Genomic DNA, 15,579 nt, shown 5'->3' with positions numbered 1-15,579 from the left:
ATACTTTTGTCTATAACAATTATGTTATAATTACATACATTATAGAATAACAATCTTGTACAATTACGTTAGTTAGGCTGATCACTTTTAACTTTATTTGGCAAGTTGAAGTTAGACGAAGATCGTTAATAATGAAATAATCCTGAAATTCATGTATGGAAATATTACTTTATCATATGATACAAACTTTGTCTTTTCGTAAATCTGTTGTTGAGCCATTTGATTTTCACATTAATATCTTTTAATAAATATAAATATTTATTACGGTAATTCACTAAATGAATTACAATGAATTTATACGAAATGATATTTGAAACTGATGAAAAATATATGAAGAGTATTTATTTTCCAGAACAACACCTTATACTTTATAGTATTAGTGATACCAACGAATGTGATGTTAGAATTCCTTCTAAAACAAATAGTCCCATAAAACAACGTGCTTGAATAAATTTAAAAAACATGCTATAATTCGTTGTCGAAGTACATAGCACGTTCCGATTGGTTATTTTTTTGTTTTTTGAAATCACTGTTATAGACGTGTAACCATCGGTAATTCTGTGAACATATATATATGGCGTGGTTGCGGAATGCGGATACAGTTTTATACTAGAATACATTTAAATAAAATAATTGTATTTCTTTTTTATATAGAATATCAATTCAAAAGATACATATTGCAAGTCAGTGGCTCAGTCTGATTGGCTTTCGAAGTGACGAGATTTGCACTTGCAAGTTTACAACAGTAATGTTAGGAAGGAGGGCTGTACATGCTGATTTACCATTAATATTATTCTTAGACTTATTATGATCAGCGTAAATCTCACTTCTATACTTCATCAGTATGTTCCAATAGCTGAGCATCTTGAATAAATTTATCAACATCATTATCACCACTAGTCCAATGCGGTAATGCGGTACGTAAGCACCTCGATTGTTAATTGTAATTCTGATTTTGGGTTATCTTCGACACTTTCTTCATCACTATAATCTTGATTATAATGCGTAATAAACATGCATTTTAAAAAGTAAATATATAATTATACCTTGATATTTTATTTAGAAATTCTATGAATCATATGAGCGTCAAGGACTTGCGCGAAAGGTCGTTAAAGCTTTTTTAAAATTTTGTTGAAAACGTTTTGCATTACAAATATAGTTGCAATGAAAGCTTAGACATAAGGATGTGGAAAATGCTACCCTAAATAGATGTTTTATGCCGTAACTTCACTAAATCCCGCCAGAATCACTCCGTAAGAGAATTCAGGAATCCGAATATCGAATGCCTTATTATCCTTGCCATCATGACATTTAGTGTAAGATCCCATCTCAAGCCTTGTCCACTTTTTGATTATAAGAAATTTTTTGACTCTGTGTCCGCATTCTCATATATGAGTCAGGAGCCGGATCGGTTTGTTTGTCTGCCGAAGATGATTGATAATAATCGTCCGATGTATTAGTCCAATATAAAGTGAAAACTCTAATTTCTAAATAGGATACAAAATGATCACCTGTTCATAGAATAAGTTGATTTCCCATTAAAGCAGTATTATAAAATTCAGTAAAATATTACACTTAATATAAACATAAATAGTATATGTGGGTATTTTATCTTTAATTACAAATTTATTTCTATTAAAAACCATCAAATTTTCTATTTACCAATATCCTCATTAGAGACTACTTGGTACATAGTCCAGCCAATTTTCTGCAACCTTCGGGCGTTGAGTCATTGTATCCCCTCGCATGATTGAGTGTTTTATCATTTGATATCTCTGGTATCCTTTATCTTATTTACTGAATCCAGAAATACCTGTTTAACTATTGCTCAAATAACTTTCTAATTCTAATTTATAAATAAATTAAATTTTTTGATTTATAATTGGGTTAAGGAAGTAATAGGAAGTTAAATAAATCAAGGAAAAATAATGGTTGTATGAATGTGCATACTTAATTATCGAGCAGTGACTTGGGTGGTCAAGTATTGATGAAATGTTATTATTTGATACCTCTGATACCACTTGATATGTCAGAAACGTGAAAATATTAATTTTAGTACATAAGATTCGAAAAAGTTTATAATACATTTCAGAAAGTTTAATAAATTTAATAAATAATTAAATATTTTAATACATAAATTGAGCGTCTGTTGAACTCTGTTTCAATTTCGAAACTTTAGTTAAGCTCAGAATTCTCAGCTACAAGATTGGTAGTGTCTATTTTACTTTTTGATTCTACTCTTGAGCTCGGCATTTTCTCCTTCCTCCTTATTTTTGTTGTTTTATTAAAATTTATATACACATACACATACATGTGATGTATACACAATATATTTTGAATCAAATGAATTTTTCTATCTTTTTTCTCGTGATCAATCTATTCCTCCACAACCTATCTTAGCTTTGCATTCTCTGCCTAAATCTCGGCATTCTCAGCCATAAGCTCAACAACTTTCTGTCTCAATAATTCAAGCTCTGATGTCATGTTTGATAACACTGTTTATACAATATATTCAAAAAACAAAAATTAACGTGCACTTTCGTTCAAATTTGAAACTTTGCCAAGAAAAAATTTTAAACCATGCGAAAAATAAATACAAAGGATTGGGTAGTAAGTCAGTGATTCATGATGATGATGCCCTAGGGAATTTGATTCCATGCTAACATACATGCGAAGTGTCATACGGCCGATTACTCCTGTATTTCGAAATATCCCTGGACCTGTTGCTTTTCTCTCTTTCTACATCCACCCTATCCTTTAATAATTCTACATCACCTGCTTCAAGTTTTACGCCTCCCCCCGAACCTTCTTTAAGTGCAGACTCGGAAAAGCGAATATTAAGAGGATTTTTATTTGTACAAGATATTCCGTCCGAAGCATGAACTTTTCGGCATTATGAATAGCTAAAAGTCCATCTTTAGAGGATGAAATACCAAACTGTAGCTGTTGTGGCGATTCCGTAGATATAATCATAGTAGTCTCCAAATGCATTATTCGCCTTACGAACGTCTCTTCTTGTTAACTTGCAACGCACTTTTGTGTTGGATTAAATTCTGCACAAATCCATGAATATTTAATGAAGCTTCTCCCCGGTTACACAAATTAGTTCTTCAAGGGCCTTAATTGCGTAATCAACCGTCCGATATTTTCTTCATTAACAATTTCAAGCTGAGAAGCCAAGGTGCTTTTTCTGTTATCATCTTAAAAATATTGAGCGAAGCGCGAAGGATAATCGAAATATTACTCGCAACGCGTAGCTTGAATATAGTAGTGTCTGCGTATAAATTCTGAGGCTATGTGGCGTTTAAAAACTTACCAGTGCGAATAATATATTCCATTAAGTCTTTTTTTAGTCTTGTACAAGGAGAAAAAGCGCTTCTTTTTTTCCTTACACTCCTATAACCTTTTTAACACCACGGCGAAATTCCGCATCATCTTTCATTATTTTCTCGGTAAGTACTATGTGATAATCGTCTTTCGAGCAATAAATCCTTTCCGGTGTGTACATGAGGAAGTACCAGTCCGAGGCTAAACAAAGAAAGACACGAGTTAGTATATACGAACGATTGATAAAAAATCACACAAGCTCTACCTGCGGTCACAATTTACTAACAATTCTAATAAGTACGTCATTGAGTTAGAAGACTCAATTACTAATGGATATTTAGATTATTATGAATAGTCAAATGCCACGGATGCTTTCCTCTTTCTTGTGTTTGTATAGTGAGAGCTTTCGAGTTGCATTATGTTCTGCATGAATCTCGCTACCAATCCTTTTGTTTTCCCTCGGTTATGGCTATCAACTCCTCATTAACGGCGTCTATTATTTTCTTGATTGCGTAATCGACTCGGCCTGATGCTTCTTCGCCTAAAACTTCGAACTGGGGGTCCATGGTAATTCCTTTCTTTTGGCGATGTAGATGGATGCGTATAATATTGGGGAAATATACTCGCAACGCACAGCCTTGTTCCTCGTCTTCATCGTCAATTTCCACAGTCTCTGGTTCTAGTGTTTCAACCCGCGGATAATCCGTTATCCGTCAATCCGATCCGTTTAATATCCGTCACCCGACAATCCGATCCGTCTAATAAAAATACAATCCGGATATCCGTAGTGACGGATTGAAGATTATCCGGATATCCTAACGGATCCACCCGGATACTCTTAATAATCTAAATATATGGAGATTTACTACGATATCTCCAAAGTTTAAGTGGCCGAAGAACCGAAGGATCTAAAGAAGAAAAACAAAATTAGTGAAAAGAAACAAAAAAAAGTAACGAAAAAAAAGAAATAAAAAAAGTTAACCTAACTATTTTCTCCGAAGCCAGGTGGAAGGATCTAACGAAATTAGAAAAGTTCGTATGATAATATCCGGATAATCCGTTAGTGATACAGATAATCCGGATGATCCGTTACGGATATCCTCATCCGTATCCGTTTAAAAATTCCTATCCGGATAGCCGTAAATGGCGGATATCCGTCCACGGATACGGATTGCGGATAACGGGTTGAAACACTATCTGGTTCAAAGGGCGAAATTTTTGTTATTTCATTGCTGTCGATTCCGTACTTACGTAACACCTCCTTTAACTCTTTCTTAGTCTTGTACAAGGAGAACGACCTCAACTTTTTCTCTTTACACTCCTTAGCGAACTTTACAAAGGTCACAAGCCTAAGCCAACATTGCGAAGCCTTTCTTCGGTCAAGTCAAAGAAGTCACGGCAAAAACGAGATAAGAGCTTCTGTGTCATATTTTTTTATTTCATCCGTCAATGTGAGCGTCTCATTTCCAGTAGCGCTTGTGGAGGAAGTGGAGGCAGGTATATCTTCAATATCTGACATAGTACGTTTTTTTTATAGGGATATTTGGCTCGGACAAAAAAATAGTGTTACGTTCGGAGAGAGATAACTTATTTCTGGGAAAAAACAAGCGTTAATATAGATTTTTATGTCGCACAGGCATTGCATAATTACACGTGACTCGTTCTCATGTACTGGTAAAATAATAATAATACTTTATTTTGAAATAAAAAAGTTGCCGGAACAACTGATACACAAAAAATAATATTTGCGAATTACATCGCCATTTCATAGTATGAATAAAAAATTCCTACCTACTCATTAGGGAAGAATTCGGATGTGAATACGATCCTCATCATCAGGTGTCTCGTTAAAATAGGAAAAAATCCTATCTTCTGTTCGCGTAGGCTTCTCCTCGGGATAAATTTGACGGAGGAAGTCGTCACGATTAATTGGCTCCAACTCTTTCTTACTTCATTTTAAAGATCTGAAACTTTTTTATTCTTAGAGATCTCAAACGAGAAAATTATATTTTTATTTCTGCATTACGGTAGCAGAATTTAAGACTGATAATATCATTATCTGCACTGGAAGACATCTTACTTTCCTAAATACAAGGCCCATTGTGAGAAAAAAACTCGCTCCCACATACATAATTTCTGGCATATACATACCTTAAAATTTTTGCGGGAAAGTTGGCTGGACTTCCACATACTACTACATGCTTTATATCTTGTTGGGAAAAAGTTAAGGAGGTATATGGCGTAATTAGCTTTGTCTTCTGTTGCCAAGAAAGCTTTGAAAGCACATGAGAATGGAATTTTCATACCTTTTCACATATACTGTAGATCTACACAGTCGGTTTTACGCCTGGCGATCTCGAAATTGCGAAGTCCTCAACCTTTCATAACGTATGCTTTTGATGCTAATATTAAACTTATTTAGTAGGTCCTGTGTTGCATGTAGACTTTCTTTCACATTTTCTCATGTTTGTTTGGGAAAAAATATAGGGACTTGGGTTAGCATAAATATTTTCTTGAGAAAGCGTGAAAACGTGGCTCAGCAAAAAATCTTCCGAGTTGGTGATCTACACTGGATTGACGTAATGGCTGATCACCACTCTGGAGTGTTGACTAGTTAAATCGGAAGAGAACCATTGCTCAGTCAAAGAGCTCTATGCTAATTTCCGATTGAAAAATGCGGAAATAAAATTATCATTGTCATCACCATCCTGTCTAAGAAAACCTCTAAATGTGGTAATAAATCGTTCGTGGTATTCAGCTGTACCCATAATCATCGGAGGAGGCACGTCCTCAGCATCCTCAGCCTCAGAATCTGTTTCAGGATCGGGAAGAATCAATCTCAGAGCTAGATGACTCCGTTTCAGAATAGTCCGTATCACAATACTCACTTAGGCCATTGAACTCACGTTTATGTTTGGAAACTTGGTTATTATAGCTTCTCCATCTGAATCAATTGCAGTGAAATCAGGGAATAATAACTCATAGAATGTATGTAATGAAAGAGGTAATTCCCAAAGATTTTTTCTACAGCGATATTGTCTTTTTTCCCTTTCCTGTTCTACGATCTGTCTAGGTCTTAATGTATAACGGTGGCTTTTGATAACTGTCAACGTCATACTGGGATCTGGGATCAATCAATGCCTTGACAGTCACTTTATCGTAAATAAACGTGAAATCTACTTAATCTTTTGTGAATTTCTCGTTTCACTTCATCTTTCCATATATTATTTATACTGCAACATTTTTTAAGATCCTGTATCGACGTTTTTTTTTAATTAAAGAAGTAAACATCACGTGACAGTGAATAAAGTATGTATTTATGTGAAATCTTTATAAATTAGACTGGAAGGATTAAAATCCACTATATTTTAGCGATGCACAGTAATTCATTACAAGTAGATAAAAAAGAGCAATTTTATAAGGGAATTAAAAATCTACCATTTTACTATGTCTATATGGTAATGCAATCATGTAATGCAATCATAAAGTAATGTATATGAAAGCATTTTATTAGTTTCCCACTGCAAAATCTGGGCCTGAATTATGGATGAAATTTTATTAACATTTATATGTATTAATTAAAGCAATAATAAGAATAAAGTTTTATTATAATATGTAATAAGCAAATATATAACAGCAAAACTAATATCACTCTAAATTCAGATGAAATATGCTAGAATAAATATAAAAAAGGAAGCAAATTATTATGCAATTGAGATAGAAATGAATGTAGATATTATGAAGAAATTCAACTTATACCTATTTACTTTTGAATAAATTGGATCAACTTAGTTATCTGATCTTAAATATTTTAAGAAAATTATTTCAAAATTCAAATGGTCAAGAAATCTAATAGAATTGGATCTGAAAGGGCATTTCAGTGATTTGTAATTCTAGAAAATGCATCATGATATAAACAATCCAACTTAATATTGATAATACATGTTTTTGAATATTAAATGCTATGCTATTTTTATTATATACTAAATTTAAACTACAAATTAATTATCATTCTGTTAAAACTTTAACATATAAATAATAAAGAAAATTATTATTTATACAGTCAAACCTTTAGTGAATTTTTCAGACAACTATAATAAATTTCCCCTCGCTATCATAATGAATTAACCAATCAAATTCTCTTAAAATTTTCATTATAGTCTTATAGCGAAGTTGAGATCTGGGCCCTAAAGTTTGTTATAATAAGAGTTGACTGTATTAATTCCACTTAGGCTGCTTTAAGCCAATTCTTTGTTTTACATAACATAGGGGCCCCAATCTAGGGGGGGGAGGGAAAGGACAAAAAATAATACATAAAATACAATACATGACCAGAATTACCATTAATATTGGCCAAAATTTTGACCAAAAGAGTGAGCAAAAATTTTGGATGATAATTCCGATCAAGACTTAAAGATTTGTATAATTCTGGCCTAAATTATATGTATTTTTTTTACATAAAAAATCCAAAAACAGGGGGGAAGGGGTTATGTTAAACGAAAAATTGAATTGGTGCGGCCTTATAGGACCCCAAAAAATACATAAAAAGGTCAAATTTGAGTTTGCTTAAAAAGAACCTAAATTTTTATGAAAATCTTGCCTTTTTTAGATAGTGCTGGCCTAAATTTTATTGTCCGTTTTGATACTGGCTAGCATTATCATAATTCTGGCCCTGAAAAGTTGCTTATTTTAGGCCAAAATCTTGCCGATCATTTATGACTTCCATATGTATTTTTCAGGATCCTGGCCAGGGACGATGATTTTTTGCGGCGGTATAAAGTAAATTTTGTGTATGATAATCAGTAATTTTCAAAGAAATACTAAATATAAAAAAAGCTTAATTAGTAAAATTAAAATACTAGTTGTAAATATCTATTTACCTTTAGTTTAAAATAATAAAGAATTAGAACTCACTATTTATAATAAAATATGCTGTTATTCTAATATTTCTCTCAATAGAAGAGATTGAAGTAACCACAAACTTCTTAAAATCACTATACAAAATTGACATTTTTAGTAAAGGTAATAATAATTTAATTACAAGAATTTTATATAGTAATTACATAATTACTATATTTTGTAATATTATTTTATTGTCTTATAAATTAATATTAAGATTATTTCTTTTGATCAAATAAAAATAATCAGAAAAATTTGATGTAAATGATTTGTAGATGAAATAATATGTTGCAGCTTTTTGGCTAATCAAAAATTACAACTAAAATTTAAGAATAAAATTAAATTCTTTCATTATTTATAATCACATTATTTATACTAATACTTGATAATAAAAGTTTTAATAGTACTTTTTTTAAAGATTTATAAAAAGGTTTATAAGCCTTAAATTTTTCAGAAGCTTTTTTAGTATTATCATTAGGTAAAATTGCAAATATTCTAATAAGTAATAACGGCTTGGCATCTAGTTTGTTATATTCCAATTCTTAATATTGCCAATTGAAAGTTGACTTTATTCTAATATATTAATATTTGTGGCATCTAAATATAGTATTATAGATAAAAGCTTTAAACTATTTGGAATGGATTTTTACATTAATAATATATAATATTAAGTCAATATAAAATATTAATATAAATTATATAATTAAAATTATTACTTTAAGATTTTCAAATTTTTGTACAAAGTTTTTTAATATATCAGCAGGTAACTTTTTTCTGTTATTATTATATAAAAATCAATAAGATATTGAATTTTATTAAACTTACAAAATTATTAAATCTATAATATTAGCCCAATTAATAATAAAATTTAATAATTATTCAGTAAAGGAACTTTGGAAATCTCTGAAATAAGTCATAAATCACATTTTTAACAAATTGGCCCATTTTTTAAAAAGTTAAAAATTAGGATTATGTGATTTTCTTTAGCAAAAAGGGCTAAGACCTATATTAGATTTCTGAGTCCTATTAGTAAACCTTTCATTTTACATACAAATATTACTACAAACTTACATTTTTTATTGTATATTGCTTTTCACATGTCTTTTATTACTTTATTAAATCATTTATAATGATTCAAAATTCAAGATAAAGAGTATAAAAATAGATATATATTTTATTGATAAAACTTATTTGCAAAAAAAATGATAATATACTAGATACAATTTCGTATCTTTAATTAGTAATTCTCATGTGAATCCTCCAAAATTATTTGAACTATGAAGTAAAATAAACAAATTTTTTTTTAAAAGAAAAGAAAAATAAAAAGAAACAATTTTTTTTCAAAATATACATATATATATAATCAAATTTTTTTCAAGAGAAATTTTTAAAGAACTAAATTTTTTTTAATGACATCTCTCAACTATCCACAAACACTGCCCTTCCATCCTACATTAGCTCCATCAGGACCATAAAAGAAAATATACCCACGATCACTACTGGCTTTCAATTCTTTTTCCAAAAATTCACTTAATTCCTTACTCAATTTTTTTTTAGTCGCAGCATCTATGCCGATAGATGTAACTCCAATAATGTAAGCCGGGTCATCGGAATCATTAAAGATGATCGAGAGATTGTCTTGAAGAGAAACACATACATATGGTTTGTTGAAAACATTGGCTGCGTAGGAACTTAATTCTCTAATGAATTGTTTGTGGTCTTGCACCTGTTGATATTGAAATAAGTGAAGAAAAGGTAAGCGAAAGAGAAAAATAGAGTAACGAGAAAGGGAGAGAAAAAAGAAGAAATAGGAAGAGAGTATATGAATGTATAAGGATGAAGAATCATATTTTCATAAACTTGTTTACCTGAACATTGGTTTTAACCTCGATGTATGGCATCTTTTATTTTAAACGTTATATAATTTGTTTTATTTGTTTTCTTCTTTTTTTCAAGAGAGAGTTTGGTTTTTTTGCTCCTTATTTATATGTTGAGACTAAATAAGATTGATTGAAGATTCATACAAATAATAATAAGCCAAAATCTAGAGTCTTTAACGGTAACGCAAGATAAGTTCGACATAGTTATAATGAAGTAGATCTTTAGAAATAAAGTGATTAGTAACCTCTTATTTTATTTGAACGTATGATCATTGTTTAGATTGATGACTTGTGTGTTTTCGCTCGCTTTTACTTTTCAAAGAAGTTGGAACTTTGACTATATACATTATTGTGATCTATACATTTAATGACATTGTTGTGATCTATATATTCAATGAATAGTTAGTAGGCTGATCGCCTTTAACTTTATTTAGCAAGCTGAATCCTTTTAAGAATCGATTCGAAAATCGTCAAATGATGCTTTTCCGTAAGTCCGAAAGATTCAGCGAAATCTTGAATAAATGATTAGTAATATAATTATATCATAACTTGTTAATCGAACTCAATATTTACTTTGCTCAGTTGTCGAGGAGTTGTATCTTTTAATTAAAAGTTATTTCTTATTAAATTTCGGCAGTAAAATGAATTACAATGTCAATATATGGAAACATGTAACTAAATATGAAGATGGTAGTATTATTTCTTGTTAGTGAACTTATACGAAATGATATTTGAAAATGATGAAAATGAGAGCAAATCTTTTCCTAAAGAACGCTTTATAGTTTTAATGATAACAACGAAGTGATTTTAGATTTCTAAGCAATTAGTCTCATACAATAAATAATATACGTGTTTAATAATAATTTTAAACCGTGTTATTTAAAATACATCCCTATTAAAAATTTTCTGGGAAAAATTCCGATAAATGATCATTTTTTTAGTTTTCATTCCAAAAAAAACTCCGGTATGTGATCAATTTTCTAAAATTCCAAAAAAACTCCGATACGTGATCAATTTTCTAAAAAATTTTTATAGAGCATAGCACGTTAGGGTGTGCGGTCAATTAATCAAATCAAAACTATATATGGTACCATATAAAAATTTATTATTAAAGATTTTTTGCATATAAAATTTTCAGTCATATACACTTATATTAACAATTTAACAATTGTTTTATTATAATTATTCAATAAACTGTTTAAAAAGCGTTGATTATTTTTTATTTCATTAATTATTTTATCTCTCTGACTCCTTTTTTGCTTTTCCGATCGAATTTTGTTGCAATTCTTCAATTGAAAACGACGTTTATATAACTTGTATATACCCATTGCTATTTTCCAAACTTTAATTAGATGCACAGCTCTAACGGCTCAATATATTAAGGCGAAATTTTGTAAAAATCAATATTAAAGCCATACAAACAAAGTTACGAGACTATTCCTTACATTTAATATGAAAAAACTTACATCTGATATAATTGTTTGGAAATTTTTTTCAGTTTGATGATTTAAATTGGTATCTACTTTTAACTGGCTGGTTGATGTAAATAAAAATGTCGTAACTTTGTAGCTGTGGTATGGAAAAACTGATTTATATTTAAAAAATTTGGAGAAAGAAAGAAATTCGAACTGAGCATCTAAAAAAAATAGATTATTTTTTTATATTTAATTTATATATTATTATAAAGTTATAATGTCGATCAAATTTTTGCCAAAAATCATTCCCTAGTTGAAAATCAGTGTGACCACATATAGTTTTGATTTAATCAGTTGACCGCACACCCCAAATTAGCACGTTGCCACGTTCCTAGTATTATTGGTTGTTTTTTGAAGTGTTATAGTGTAAATTCACATGTTCATGCAACTAGATAAACACTGATAACTATAAAATATACGTATTGCTAGAATGTCGTCGGGCATCTGGGTATGGGACAATTCCAATTGGTAATATACTAAGGTGGTGTTCCTAATACGACGCTAAGAAGTGGTTACCGCCGCGGTATATCGTATTAATATATGGATCAAATTAAGATCATATTCCTTGTCCGTTAATAACGAAATTAAGGTCATGTTATGTTACATGTTACATTTTGCGATTTAAGACAACGGAATATTTTTCTACCTCACATAATCATTTATAAAAATTTCTTTTTTCTTTGAGTATTACAAAAAAAAGGATGACTTAATTGTTATTCGGAACACTGCCGGAACCTTTTTCTTATACAATAGTACATTACACATTCGCGGCAAGAATGATAAATGGTCGAGCAATCTCTATTTTATGGATAAATTAATATTTAATCATATTTTTTTATATCTGATATCATTTTTTTTTATTCATATATTAAACCTTGTTTTTTGAATTTTTCTTTATTATCCCTCTTTTTATTTTTATTATTTTGAAATTTTATTTTCACTATATTTTTTATCAGTAAGCATTAGTTATGATAAAATTCCATTACCAATAATTATGATTTTTTAAGCCTTTCATCCTTTAATTATTTGAATATATGGAAAATTTGATTAGATTATTGTCCATTATTATATGGAAAATTGCTCTCTTGAGTCTTGACTACACGGAAAGACGGGTTGGGAGTTACGGTCACCTAATGATCCTTTCAATTACATAATTATTAAGTATATTCCATTATTACACATAATTATTAGATATTTTCTTTTAAGAATTAATTGAAGTCTTTTTATCTCTACGAAATTTTTGGATCAGAACAAATAAATCTACTGAGCGTCAAGGATCACTATGGTGATCAGAAGTATAGAACAAGAACAATTTTTGAGCAAAAGGAAACCATTAATTCACATAAATTCACATAATGTAATTCTTCCTGTTAATTATATAATCGTTTAAAATTGTGAAGATTGTTTATTTCTATTTGTTCCAGTGGGTACTTTTAAAAGGGTGCAGTACGGTATGGTGTGTTCCTTAAGAAAAAATTACTACAGTATAGTGAATAAAGTAATATGCAATCATATATAGATCACGTGATATCATTATTTGGAATACATCTATTAACTGCATATAAAGCTCAATCCCTTCCTATAGCATCCAACTCTGTATAATAAATATATTTTTAAATATGTATTAATGTATTGAATTTAAAATATCAGAAAATGGTTTTTTCAAAGTAAAATCACAATTATTCAAGTATACTGTTTTGCGGCACCCTAAAATTGCTCTCAATAAATTTAATTCCTTATGGCCTCGATTTTCAATAATTTCTTGAATTAAGGGTTTGTGCAGCAAAATAATCGGGTTGACAGCGATCATCTTTTTGTTGACGCACACTATTCTTATATTGAAAAATTTGGCCAGAATTATCATTGAAACTTAATTCCGGCTTAATTTATAATGATCAAATTCTTCAATTTTAATATAGGATACATATATTAATTAGACGATCTTTAAAAATAATAGATTTTATGATTGAATTATCCAATTGGAAAAACTCTATAATCACAAAGATTTTAATATTTCTATCAAATAGCAGGCTTATATTTTTTTATAACAGTAAAAAAATTTTTTTTTTTCTATTCATTTTCAGTTCTTTTAAAATTACCTGGCCTTAGACAATTTGATATATATATTGTTTCCTTCTTAACTGGTTGATACTTGTAAGTTAGATCAACCGTACAAAAGCCACATTACGATATGATCTTTTTTTTCATTTTATAAAAATGCGCGAGGGTAAAGCAGGATTTCAAGAGAACGTTTTTAACTATTTAACATCGAGATTATTAAAAGTGAGCATGAATCTGGACTTTACTAAAGAAATTTTAATTAAAACAAAAATGGAAGTTGGTTTATTTTCTAATCAAGATAACCAAAACTGGAACCAAAAAAGTTCATTCGAGTAACAAAAGCCTTTTATCAAATCTGCGGTAGATCATCGATCATACTATATTTAAAAGTATTTTTTTTTTTTCCAGAATTTAAAAACAATAACCTTTTTTTTCTTAAATTCTTTTTTCTTCTTTTTTTTTGATTTTTTTTTTAAAAAAAAAATGACCACCCAATTCTTACCTCACTTATCACGAAACTTCCTAAAACTTTTAGAAGATAGTAAGAAACATGATTTTATAATTAATATTGATAAAGATATTAATAAAAAAGAATATCGTGTACATTCAATTATTATTGAAACAAGATCCACTTACGTTCAAGATGCCATTTCTAATGGATTAGCAAGAAAAGAAAATGATATTTTTATTTTAGAACTTCCTGATATTTCTGTTGATGTGTTTGATATTCTAATTAGGTAATAAATTAAATAAAATAAATAAATTTTATTTTTTTTTATAAATAAAAATAAAAATAAAAAAAATCCAATAAAAAATTAATTTTTATTATTTTTTTTTTTAAAAAAAAAAATTAGTTATATTTATGGTGGCATCATCGACCTTGATAAAAAGGATGCCTCAGATATTTTGAATCTTTTAATTGCTTGTGAAATATTCAAACTTAAAGAATTATACGATTATATTCAAGATTATCTTATCAATAATTATCAAGATTGGCTCAAACAAAATTTTGCTTTAATTCAACAAGTTGGTTCCAAAACATCGGAATTTACAAAATTACAAGATTATTGGTCAACAACTATTCGTAAAGAACCTAAAATTTTATTTAATGCGATCGATTTTACAACTGTTGATAAAGAAGCATTATTATCTATTTATAAAGATGAAGAATTATGTATGGAAGAAAATGAATTATGGGATCGTATTATTCATTGGGGTAAAGCTCAGAATACTGATTTTCCAGAAGATATCGATAAATGGACGGCAAAAGATTTTAACGTTTTAAAGAAAACTATAGATGATTTCCTACCTCATATTAGATTTTATGAAATTTCATCAGAAGATTTTTGTTACAAGATTATGCCATATAATTCACTTCTTTCTAATGATTTATATCAAGATCTTTCAAGATATCATTTAGTATCAAGTTGGACCCCAAAATTTAATCGTCTCACTCCAAGAAGAAAAAACATACCGTTAGATTCTAAATTGATTAATTTTGAACAAGCAATACTTATTTCTTCTTGGATTCAAGGAAACAAAGATAACAAGATACAAAATAAATTTAAGAAAAATTATTATGATTTTCAATTAATTACTCGTGGAAGTCGTGATGGATTTACGGGTGAGATATTTCATAAAATGTGTGATAATAAAGGTCCTACAATCACAGTTTTGAGATTAAAAAATGAATCGTCAATCCTTGGGGGTTATAGTCCTATCGATTGGGATATTAATAAACGTGGTAATTTTGAAAAAACTTTGGATAGTTTTATTTTTAGTTTCATAGATAAGGAAACAATTCTATCTAGAGTTAAAGAACCCGATAATGCTATATATCAATTTGATGGTTCAAATTTTGTTGATTTACAATTAAACTACACTTTTAATTCCAAAAATGGCGTATATTACTCTCTACGTGCATATGAAAAGCAAAT

General features: G+C 29.3%; 4 protein-coding genes across 4 annotated transcripts; 1 reads left to right on the top strand and 3 right to left on the bottom strand.

Annotated features, from left to right (window-relative positions):
• Positions 1-1,329: 1,329 nt before the first annotated feature.
• On the bottom strand, positions 1,330-1,693 carry OCT59_014080 (uncharacterized protein; the record flags this gene model as incomplete). Its single annotated transcript, XM_066141940.1, has 2 exons — positions 1,330-1,511; positions 1,663-1,693. 2 exons carry the CDS (start codon positions 1,691-1,693, stop codon positions 1,330-1,332), a joined length of 213 nt encoding a protein of 70 aa, XP_066002020.1.
• Positions 1,694-5,330: 3,637 nt separating this feature from the next.
• On the bottom strand, positions 5,331-6,443 carry OCT59_014079 (uncharacterized protein; the record flags this gene model as incomplete). Its single annotated transcript, XM_066141939.1, has 5 exons — positions 5,331-5,411; positions 5,479-5,536; positions 5,634-5,646; positions 6,032-6,180; positions 6,250-6,443. The coding sequence occupies 5 exons, from the start codon at positions 6,441-6,443 to the stop codon at positions 5,331-5,333; spliced, it is 495 nt and encodes a 164-aa protein (XP_066002019.1).
• A 3,206-nt stretch (positions 6,444-9,649) lies between these two features.
• Positions 9,650-10,127, bottom strand: OCT59_014078 (uncharacterized protein; the record flags this gene model as incomplete). Its single annotated transcript, XM_025324401.1, has 2 exons — positions 9,650-9,952; positions 10,095-10,127. The coding sequence occupies 2 exons, from the start codon at positions 10,125-10,127 to the stop codon at positions 9,650-9,652; spliced, it is 336 nt and encodes a 111-aa protein (XP_025186195.1).
• A 3,998-nt stretch (positions 10,128-14,125) lies between these two features.
• OCT59_014077 (uncharacterized protein) lies at positions 14,126-15,062 on the top strand (the record flags this gene model as incomplete). Its single annotated transcript, XM_066141938.1, has 3 exons — positions 14,126-14,379; positions 14,497-14,920; positions 15,042-15,062. 3 exons carry the CDS (start codon positions 14,126-14,128, stop codon positions 15,060-15,062), a joined length of 699 nt encoding a protein of 232 aa, XP_066002018.1.
• Positions 15,063-15,579: the final 517 nt, after the last annotated feature.

The sequence above is a fragment of the Rhizophagus irregularis genome, chromosome 21, assembly GCF_026210795.1.
Source record: "Rhizophagus irregularis chromosome 21, complete sequence".
NCBI lineage: Eukaryota > Fungi > Glomeromycota > Glomeromycetes > Glomerales > Glomeraceae > Rhizophagus > Rhizophagus irregularis.
This window is presented reverse-complemented; position numbering and strand designations above follow the sequence as displayed.